We start from the raw sequence: 12086 nt of genomic DNA, 5'->3' as shown, positions 1-12086 counted from the left end.
GTGTTTTCATCATATTTCCTAAACAATCTTCTTGTTGGGCTACCATTTTTTTTATTGTAATTCTTTTAGCTTTGATGAAAAAAAAATTGATTTTTGTTTGACAAAGTTTAATGATTAAGTTTTAATATTTAAGTATAAATGTATTTGAATTTGAAATTATGATTATTTCTTGGGTATTTAGATTGAATGGACTACTGACTTTCCATTGACATATTGTTCTTGAATATAGAATATTGACTATATTTATAGTATTGTAGGAGAATAAAATTAGGTCAATTAAATAAATATAATTAATTTTAATTTTAATTTAGTGTGTTGGATTTGTATACAATAGTAAATTAATATCTAGAAAATTAAGTGTAAATGGATAGGGTATAAAAATTTAAAAAATAATAGTGAAAAATAAATTTTTTAGTGTAAAATTTAATTATCTACGTATAAGAAAATAAAGGTTTTGATTCATAATAAATTTTGAAAATGGACTCATAATTTGTTGTCGATCAATCTCAAGCCTCTCAACTTTGACCCTAATTATGTGGAACTAATTTAAATCACAACATCAACTTATAATTATGTTAAGATTGACCTAACAAAATGTGGAACCCAAAAAACTCATTCACCCTAGTCTATAGTATTTGAATTCTTGTAAGGATATGTGTTATTTAAAATAACTGTGGAGAAGTTATTTTATTGTACGAACCATGTTCGCCTAGGTCAACACTCCCTTTTTGGATGGTCCAAATGAATAATCAAGGACATCATTCTCAAGCTTGTAATTGAATAGGATGATTTTGATGTAGACTATGATTTTGATAAAGTTGTTTTTCCTAAAGATTCAATTTAAAATGTTCTTGAATTGATTTTTACTTGTTTGAGGTCATATAAATTAAGTTCATGTTGTATGAATTGAAATACAAACACGCAACAAGAGGTTGCACTAACATGTGCCAATTCAACCCATGATGGCCAATAAGAAATGGCTACGAATTTGAGAATTTTGATTTTAATTTTCTTTAAATTAATACCAATCCCAAGAGCCTTGATAAAGCTAAGTTCCTCAAGAATGGCCCTTGCCATCAAAGTGATAATATTGTGGTAGGGAATGAATAAATGTATATGGGTGTAAGTGAAAATGGGAAGAAAACTAGGTATAATAAATGAGGAATGTATTAAAATGCACAATAGTACATGGATGAGGATTGGATTATGATCCATTACATAAGATATGCCACCTAGCAACATATAATTGCATTGGAAATAGTTCACCAAGGTGGACTAAAAAATAAATGAGAAATGGCATGGTATGCAAATTTCAGCATTACATTTTTACTCCAATTTGATGTATATGTGAGTTAAAAATATTTTGAATCCTAAAGCGCGAATCATTATGGTTGTGCATGTAAAAATAAATATTTCTTTTAAATAAAAAAAAGATACTAGGTTCTTGCAAAGTACTAGACCATTTTTTAATCAACGTCTTCAACATTCCATCTTGGTATGTGTGCTATTTTGAACCTTAAAGTAGAGAAAAAATAAATGAAATTGGTATCCTTTATTACAAAATCCATATAATCTCAAATTTAGAAATAGTGATAATTATTAAATGGAGAGAGAGAGAGAGAGAGAGAGAGAGAGAGAGAGAGAGAGAGAGAGAGAGAGAGAGAGAGAGAGAGAGAGATCTTGTAATTTAAAAATGGTACAATAATAATGATTCATGTCATATATAGTGGTATACTAGAATTCCATTTGATTATGAATTATATGATCTACTTAGGTATGATATTTGATTATGGATTATATGGTCTACTCACATATAGTAAAAGCATAATATGCTTAGAAGTAATAAAATTTTGATTTTCCTATAAATAATAAAAGTACATGACATGCTAAGTGCAATAAAAATAATATATGATTAATTTTGTACAATTTAATATAAAAAAATTATTCTCAATTATGAGTAAATAATTTTGATCAAGATCCATGATGTTATTATAGAAATGACACATTTTCTACTACACATCACTACTTGAAATCCTAACTGTCGTATGCTACAATTCATAGATGTAATCAAATTAAAAAACAAGGGAAATCACGAATCCCTATTCAATTAAAGAATTTAAACAAACTCAATGAAAATAGATGCATATATAATAATTCTAAACAATGTAAAACTCCCTATTGTGCATCATGGCTTACATTGCTCTTCTCTTCTTTGTTGTATGGTGACTCTCAAATATCGCGTTGGCAACTTGCAAATGACACAAAGATTCAAATTTTGTGATTTAGAGGAATTGTGAGGAATTGAATGCTCAATTTATATATAATTGGATGAGAAATGATTGAAAGGTGGAACAGATTGATTAAGAGGTAGAACCTAGGTGAGCTCACATGCTGATTGATAGTTGAACTGCTAATTTGGAGGTGAAACAGAATAGATTGAATAGATTTATTGAGTTCATTAATAGAGAAAAAGTTGATTGAAATATGAAAAAGGGGGATTGGAGGAAATAAAGAGGAGGAGATAGTTAACTAATTGAAAGCTGATTGAGAGCTTTATTTAGAAAAAGATAACTAAAAGATAAAAATAGAGATTGAAGAGATAATTGAATTAATTAATTTAGCATGTGCTTGAACTTTGACTTTTATTTTCAATTTAATCTTTGCATGAGATTTAATTCGAATATTGAATTTATTTTATACTCAATTTTTCTATTTGAATACATTTAGAACTTCGACGCATGATTGGAGGAACAATGCAGATCTCAAAGGAAAAGGGAAGATGGGAGAAGGCAGCTTCACCGGAAGCAAGAACATGAGAAGACAACATAGAAGACCCCATACTAGTAGAAGACAAGAAAATGCTACCGCCCACAAGACAAAGCAAGTGTGGGAAAAGAAGAGATTGGATGTAAAAGCTGCAGAGTGTGGACAATCCAAGATCCTTCCCTGGAGAAGCAGAAATGGAGATACCAAACCAATAAGATCTCCTCATGCATGGCAAAATAAATTTGTTAGTCATTTGCCCTCCTTTATCAGTTATTGCTTCTCTTGCAAAGATTATGGTCATAGGGTAGATGAATGCAAAATTAAGTCTAGGAATAGACAATATGCTCTTTCTACAAAAAATAATGTCATTTGTTGGAGGTGTAATGGCTTTGGCCATAAAAGTCATAACTGTAGAAGGATGAACTTGTAGTCACAAGACTGGTGTAGCAGCTATGCTCAACATGGAAATGGATATAGAGCATATGAGAGATAAAATGTTGTATGGAACAGAAGAAGAAGAGGTTTTGTTCCTACAAGATCAAGAGGTCCACCAGTTCAGGTAGCCGGTTACAATAGCATGACCAGAAGAAGATGGTCTAACCAGTTTGACAAAAGGTCCTCCAATCATGCGTTTGGCATGAATGTTGTTTTCTTCTATGTCAATGCTTCCAGTCATGATGCTGAATCCGCTAGAGCAAGGACATATTGGTAGAAGAAAGTAAAACCTGCTCCCAAGATTGAAAATGGGAAGAAAAGTGAAGTCATGCAGGTATGGAAGAAGAAGGAAGAGAGTATGACCATGAACCGGCACTGTGCATTCAATGCACAGGTGATATCTACTAAGGCTTAAAGGAGATGCAGGACCTTAGGGGGAGTAGCATATTGATCAAATCATTCACCCCCTTGCTTGATAAGGACAAAGGAGAAGACAGGTTGCTACTGGTAAGAAAGAAGAAAATGAGATGACAGGTGTGTGTATGATTGCTTTCTTGGCTACACACCTATAGATGAAAGATGGATCACTAATGCATGTGTCAATGGATGGAAAATTTGTAATTGGGATCAGAAGAAAATTGACCCAAGAAGATAGGAGTTAGAGGAAAGTGCTTCGGTAGAAATGATGGACCGGTGTAGGAAATCAGTATGTGTAGTAGGTTACCGATATGTATACTAACCGATAGTGCAGGTTATGTAAGACAATGAGGTCCAGGATCATTGCATTAACTCCGGTACTATGGATTAAGGAGTTTATGTCTCAGGTGGTACTGAAGAAGACCTGAATGACATATATTGTCTCGGTTGTTGATCATGTATGTATGCATCCTTTGTGGGCTAACCGGTTTGATTTATGGCATGACAGTGACATTGAATGGCATTGTGTACACCTAGGATCATGTCATATGTTGTGGTGGATTTAATGGAGCTGATAGATCATCTGAATTATCGCATATGTACATCTCAACTGGTATATGGTGTAGATTGGAGCTCTGGTTTTGAACCTGACAGGCAATGAGAACCTAAGATGTATGACTCAGGGGGAGTTCACAACCATGTTTTCTAATTTGTATCAGACTTGCTAGACACAGAGGGTGTGCAAGTGTCTATGGTTGTATCGATATGATTGTGTTTTTGTAAGTGTTTGGGGTTGTAAGATATTTCAATGTCTATCCATTTGAAATCACAACTGGACTACGAGAGTGTTGTCTGCAAAAAGGGAGAGTTACCTTCTCAGGAGAGCAAGCATTTGATATCAAAAGGGATACAATTGGTATCAACTTTTTGGGTTAAGAATGGCTTTTGCATATCAAAGGAAGATGATGCAGTCTGATCGGAAGGTATGTTGTATTCACTTACACATGTGCCTTCAATTGGTTTCATACTTGTATATGCATGTGTTCCCAGTTTGCATATACACTTGGTTGCTGAGTAATTAGTGTCGGTTGGTGGTTGAGCTCTCCATCTCAAATGATGTGAATTAATAGGATGCAATGTATGATGTAAAAGGAGGAGATGCATCTAGTAGACACAAGGAGGAGAGACACCCTATCAGACCCCTTTGCCATTGTTCTCAAAGGGGGAGAGAGATTTTGTAGTATGCTGCATACTACATGTGTGAGAATCAATGCCAAAGGGGGAGATTGTTGGCATTTATTGTCATTGATGTCAACCGGTCTAGGATGGAAAACAATATAAGAGATGTATGTACAACATTATCATTGATGCATACCGGATGTGATGTCTTTGATGTCACCTAGCTTAGCAGGCAACCAGTAAGGAAGAGACTGTCACCCAGCAAAATGACCACTGGAATCACCGATACACAAGTTAGTATTTGACTTGTGTTGAAGATATGGATAGGAGACTGGTATGATATAACAACCGATAAATGATGACATCTGTAAGAGGGCAATATATTGGGATGTTGATTGTGATGAAGAGGGGGAATGTTACAAAAATCACATCAACACTGGAAGTGAAGTATGTGCAGGCCACTGGTATGCTGTATGGATGTGAAACAACAGGACTCCCACCGGATAAAGATACAGTCACCATTTGAAGAGATGACTGACAGTGAATGTGCCCAACTGAATCATATGTGCCTGTTTGAATATATGTTGCTCAAACAGGGAAATCACATTGGTGCATTGCAAGATGTAGATGACACGGATCCACTCCCACTGGTAAGTGGAGCTTATCTCCTATTATGCATGGAATGCATCATAGTTCTCTGAGATAAGATAAAAGAGTTAAAGACAGGTGTTTGAAAGCTCACACCAAATCAACTACTATTGGTGTTGGATTTTGAGGTAAACATGATCGTCACTTTGCAGGCTCCTCAAAAGTGCTTATAAACAATATAGGCTCCTTACTACAATTCTAGATACCTTAAGGCAAGGTGAACCTATTTTTAGATAACAAGAATTGTAAGACCAATTGCATATAGCATAGTTCAAATGTATGCTATGAAAATTGAACCAAATTGATCCAAACTACAGTTTTGATCTAGATCAAGATATAATTTAGTTCACTTTCTACAAAATCATTACAAAATTAGATATCATATTAAGACATCAGTTTAGATCATCAAACGATAATTTACAATGTAATACCACCAAACAATACCCACAACGAAATAACCTTAACCCTTCACCACTTCACCACTTTATTCTATATGAGGTAGACAATTATGGAAAAAGCCCATCTTTCGCGTTGATCTTTCTGACAGGCCCACAGAAGATTTGATTTTCTTTTGTGTTTTCAAATCTATCTGCAACACAAATCAGTTACACTCTATTACTGTGGAGTCAGATCACATTTTGCAGATAGATTTGAAAACACAAAAGGAAATAAAATCTTTCTGTGGGCCTGTCAGAAAGATCAACGTGAATGGTGGGCCTTTTCCATAATTGTCTACCTCATATAGAATGATTGGTATAATATGAAAATATATAAAATTAACGTTGGTCATGGGTTGTGTACTGTTTATTTGTCACATCACATGTGCATAATTAAGGCTGACTGCTATTTATAAGTGTTATAATACAATACACAAATCGCAGAGTTCAGATCTTGCTTTCTTGACTGGTATCTCCCTTTTCCTTCCATTCTCTCTGCTGCTTTCTCTCTTTCTACTAGGGTGAGATTTCTACCTTTCAGAACAATTTAAGTTTGCATGTTTGTAGTTTTATTTTGCTCTGTCTGCTAAGATTATTCTATTGTATGCTTGTCCTAAATGATTCTGCAAGCTAACATTTTATTATGTGGTTTTTGATCTTTAAGTTATATGATTGATTCATTTTGATTATTTTTTTGTGCTGCTAAGGTTTAGTTGATAATCATGGTCAGATTTTGAGTTTTTATTTAGGCATATGATTATGGTTTGAATTTCTGGATTTGATTGTGTGTCTTTTTTATCAATGATTCATCATCAGAATAGTGAACCAGAGAAGATGTATCATAAAATATGATTCGCAACATTGATTAAATCCAGAAACTCAAACTATCTACACATATCGTTTTTAATAACTATGCACATTTGAAATGAAAATATTAAAATTTGCAGAAAGAGACTGAAGAATATTGATCATGTTCAAAATAGATTTTTAACAGATTGCAATATTCTGTGTGTTTGTGTAGATGGAGACCACTGTTTTGACAAGTCTAAGCAATGCTAATATGGCTGACAAGGATGAGTGCAGTGGTCATATAAATCACAATGTTTTTCCAAGCAATGATTATATGAATGATAAGGATTTTCTAAGCTATAAGGATTTTCCAAGTAATGGTAATATTACTGCAAAGGATTTGTCGACCAATGGTCATGTTACTGCAGAAAAGTTATTGAATGATTTTATGATTTTCAAGAATGGATGCAATGGGCATGTTAATAGTGATGATTTGTTAAGTAATAGTCATACAAATGGCAATGTTAATATTAATGGAGAGGATGACTGCAATGGCTCAGGTAGTCACAGTTATCTTAGCAAGCCATTAGACATTGAAGAGTTCAGAAAACATGCTCATACAATGGCGGACTTTATTGCCGATTACTACAATAAAGTAGAGAGCTTCCCAGTTCTCAGCCAAGTCAATGTACGTGTTTGATATAAGGTTTATTAAATACTATGCAGAGTTATTTTATGATATTAATAATATATTCATGTGCATTTATCTTATTTTAGTTGATGTTTATAAATTGAATTTGCTTGGATACTTAAGCTCTTGGATTCCTGATTGTGCTCCACAAAATCCTGATTCTGTCGAAAGTCGTCTTTTGGTAAGTCATTAAATTATTCTATTTCGATTGGTTTTAAGACAATAAGATTTAAATAGAAGTTTTAGTTGATAGATCCAGATTGAATGGAATTTGAAATGCAATTTAACGGTTATTAATGCATACATTTTTACTATATTAATTATTATAAGTGATGGTGATGATCAATTTCTAAAGAGAAGATGATACCTGCATTGACACACTGGCAAAGTCCGAATTTTTATGCATACTTCCCTGCAGGGTTGAGCACTGCATCATTTCTAGGGGAGATGTTGAGTAGTGGGTTTGCTATTGTCAATCTCCATTGGATGACATCGCCTGCTGCCACTGAACTTGAAACCATAGTCTGTGATTGGCTTGGAAAAATTGTCAACCTTCCTGATTCTTTTCTCTCATGGTCTGGTGAATATTTTATATTTTATTTACATGTGACTATATAATTTGGTTCTATTAGTATCCTCACAATTCTATGTAATTGAATTTATGTTCAAATCTTAAATTAATCTTAGACATAAATGTAGATAATTAAATTTGATCTTTATATAGCCTTTTAAGTACTTATATTCAAAGAATATTTGAATTATAGGTAAAGGTGGTGGTGGGGTTATTCAAGGATCAGCAAGTGAGACAGTTTTGGTGTCATTAATAGCTGCAAGGAACAAGGCTCTAAAGAAATTTGGTGTGGATTCAGTTGATAAGCTTTTAGTTTATGTATCAGATCAAACACATTGTTCAATTGAAAAAGGCTGCAAAGTAAGCACTTCCTTACATCCTCTTAGTGCAGATTTTTATATTTTACTCTTTGTATAGCTTTTATATTTTCCTCTCTTAGTGCAGATTTTTATATTTTACTCTTTGTATAGCTTTTATATTTTAGTTTTAAAAAATAATTTATAAAAAAAAAAATCAGCATAAATTTAAGCATAAAAAATATAATTATCAAGAGAATATACTAGATTGCAGGAATATGTGAAAATAATGTTAGAGTGATAGCAACAAGTTGTTCCACAAAGTATGAGCTTTCTCCAAAACATGCTCATGATTGCATATTGAAAGATATTAGTGTTGGTTTACATCCAACATTTTTATGTGCTATAGTAAGTGAACTACATAGATTTATATGATAAATTTTATTTTGAATTATAAAATTTCTTTACAATTATCTTCTTTTAATTTGTACATAATTCTATAAAAATTAAAATATTGAATGGGATAGCTTACAATTTCAGATTGGAACACATCATCAACAAGTGTGGATCCTTTACAAGGACTATCTCAAATAACTCGAGAACATGACATGTGGTTGCATGTGGATGGTGTAAGGAAAGCTACGGTGCGGAAATGCTCTCCTAATGCCAATTCGCAGAGGATGTAAGAAACAATATCTATCTACTTCCTAAATTGCAGAATCTTAAGATGACTTAAGCAAAAGAATAGAGCACATATAAAGACCATGCACATATACACAAAGATTTTTACCATGGGAAACCCTTTCGGGAAAAAACCCACACACCAAAAAGCCGAGCGTCTCCTTTGTATTACAGTAAACAATATTACATACAATTGACAACGAACTTTTTGCATAGGCTCAGATTGTATTACAATCAACCCGAATTTCTATCACACTAATTTCCCAATGAAACTTGTAGCAGTTTATACACACTGCAATCTGTTATGAAACTTGGTGCGTTAACTGTCACTACACAAAAAACGGTTACTGATAGCCTTGGCACTCCTCCATCCAATAGCCACTGAACTATGTGTGGACATCACCGCACGATAGATACTACTACATGAGCATCATTGTACGCTCTACAGCTTCACCGCACACCTTCATACACTATGCAAGGATGTCCGTACGCCACACTGCTGGATCTTTCCACACAGTCCATATGATGTGTCCCTCCGCATAGTCCACATGGTGACTTTTTGCATAGGTCATATGGTGTCTCACAACACACCACCATATGGCCCTACGGTGTCTCACCACACACCACCATATGATCATACAGTGTCTCACCGCACAGTGAACAACCACCGTACGATGAGTTCACCGTACGTGCCTCGTCATTCACAGCAATCTCCCACTTAACGAGGTACGTACTGAAGCCCCATTGAGCTTGTGCACCATTTAAACTTAACTGTGCTCACCGGCTTTGTCAATGCATCTGCAACATTCTCCTCAATGCCAACCTTTTCTAGCTTCACCTTCCTATCTTCAACCATGTCATGCACAAAGTGATATTGCACATCAATGTGTTTTGTTCAGGCATGGTAAGTAGGATTCTTTGCCAAACAAATTGCACTTTGGCTTTCACATAAGATAGTGATTTTCCCTACATCAGAACCAACATCAGAACACAAGCGCTTAAGCCAAACAACTTCTTGACACGCATGAGTAGATGCCATGTACTCTGCCTCAGTTGTAGATAATGCAGTTACGCTCTGCCGTTTGCTTATCCAACTGATGGCACCACCATTCACTGTGAACACATATCCACTAGTGGATCTTCTTCTGTCAATGTCCCCTGCCCAATCTGCGTCTACATAACCTCGAATGCTAATAGATCTACTTGATCTAGTTGAGTTACCTTGATAGCACAAAGCATATTGTGTCGTGCCCTTAAAATATTTAAGCACTCTTTTCACATCATCCCAATGCAGCTTGCCTGGATTTGCCATAAACTGACTCAATACTCCCACTACTTGGGCAATGTCTGGTCTTGTACTGACCATTGAGTACATGAGGCTGCCAACAACACTCGCATAAGGTACCCACTTCACGTCTTCAACCTCATCTAGAGACTTTGGACTGTCATTAATTGACAACTTCGTTCCCTATAAAATTGGAACTACTTGCTTCTTGCAATCAGTCATATTGAACTGCTCAAGGAATATTGGTAATATATTTTCTCTAGCTGAGCCAAATTTTCCTACTAGCCCTGTCTCTCCTGATTTCCATCCCCAGAATAAATTTAGCTACCCCCAAATCTTTCATCTCAAATTTCAAGGACAACTAAGATTTTAAATATGAGACCATTCCCTTATTATTGCCTATAAACAACATATCATCTATACATATAGTGCAATAATAAGTATCTGATCATCTTCAATTTTATAGTACACACAGTGATCTGATTTAGACCTCATAAAACCCAAAGATAAAACACATGAATCATACTTTTGATACCACATTCTGAGTGATTGTTTCAAACCATAAAGAGACTTCTTAAGCTTACAAACCAAGTGTTCTTTACCTTTCTCCACAAAATACTCCAGTTGGGACATTATATATATCCTCTTCAAGATCACCATGTAGAAATGTTGTCTTCACATCCATCTGCTCAATTTCAAAATCATGTGCTACTGCAAGTGACAACAGAAACCTAATGGATGTTAGCTTAGCTATAGGAGAAAATATTTCTCCATAGTCAATCTCTTCTTTTTGAGAATACCCCTTTGCAACCAGTCTTACCTTGTACTTGTCAGTGCTTCCATCTGGACCATACTTCTTCTTAAATACCCACTTATAGCCCACAAGCTTTCTACCTTTAGGCAAGAGTACCAGATCCCAGGTTCCATTTTTCTCCAATGACTTCATTTCATATTTCATGGCTTCCAACCAAGAATCTGAATCTGGCATATTAATTGCTTCATTCATAGTCCTAGGCTCATCAACATCAGTAAGCAAAGAATAGGCACAATTAACATTCAACATTGAGTAATGAAACCTCCTGGTGAATAGTCGTACCTATCAGGTTGTCGTCTCTCCTGTGTGAATCTCCTTACTTCTTGTGGTGAGTCTTCATGAGGTTCATGATCATGTTCTTCTGAACTTGTAGAACCACTCAAGCTCTCCTCATCCTCAGGCATATTTGGGTCCTCAGTCTTAGACACATTTGGGGTTTGTAATATCTCCCTTTTAGAAGCGAAAGGGATTTCAACTACTTCTTTTCCTTTTTCTATTTTCCCTGGTTGTGGATTTGTAGAAACAGGTTTCATCTCATGAAAGATAATGTTCCTAATGTACAACACCTTTTCAATGAGAGGGTTCCACAATTTGTATCCCTTCACACAAATGTCGTAACCAATGAAGATGCATTTCACTGCTTTGTTATCCAATTTTTGCCTTCTCACATCAGGTACCTGAGCATATGCCTCACAACTGAAGACACGTAATTGTCTCAAAAAGGGCTTCTTACCAGACCATGCTTCCATAGGCATTTTGTCGACTAGTGCTACAGTAGGAGAATGATTCAACAAGTAACACACTGTAGCCACTACTTCAGCCCATAACTTTTTCTCCAGACCAACATTGCTCAACATGCTTCTTTCTCTCTCCATCAAAGATCGATTCAACCTTTCAGCTACTCCATTCTACTGCGGAGTATAAGGCATAGTCTTATGCATCTTAATTCTATGATCTACACAAAATTTATCAAAATCTGCATTGCAAAACTCACCACCATTATCCATTCTTAAACATTTAATCTTTCTCCCAATTTGATTTTCTACAAGGCTTTTAAATTCCTTAAACTGATTGACC

The 12086-nt window shown here is 34.9% G+C and overlaps 2 protein-coding genes across 2 annotated transcripts; one reads left to right on the top strand and one right to left on the bottom strand.

Annotated features, from left to right (window-relative positions):
• The first annotated feature begins 7722 nt into the window (after positions 1–7722).
• Positions 7723–8915, top strand: LOC131857478 (tryptophan decarboxylase 2-like). Its single transcript, XM_059210118.1, has 4 exons — positions 7723–7942; positions 8133–8293; positions 8497–8637; positions 8757–8915. The coding sequence occupies exons 1-4, from the start codon at positions 7723–7725 to the stop codon at positions 8913–8915; spliced, it is 681 nt and encodes a 226-aa protein (XP_059066101.1).
• Positions 8916–9805: 890 nt separating this feature from the next.
• LOC131857477 (secreted RxLR effector protein 161-like) lies at positions 9806–11153 on the bottom strand. The gene is made up of 2 exons (XM_059210117.1): positions 11016–11153; positions 9806–10378 (listed from the first exon to the last, which is right to left on the bottom strand). The coding sequence occupies exons 1-2, from the start codon at positions 11151–11153 to the stop codon at positions 9806–9808; spliced, it is 711 nt and encodes a 236-aa protein (XP_059066100.1).
• Between the last annotated feature and the right edge of the window lie 933 nt (positions 11154–12086).

Source organism: Cryptomeria japonica, chromosome 8, assembly GCF_030272615.1.
Source record: "Cryptomeria japonica chromosome 8, Sugi_1.0, whole genome shotgun sequence".
NCBI lineage: Eukaryota > Viridiplantae > Streptophyta > Pinopsida > Cupressales > Cupressaceae > Cryptomeria > Cryptomeria japonica.
Note: the sequence above shows the minus strand (reverse complement) of the source record. Positions and strands in the feature narration are given on the sequence as shown.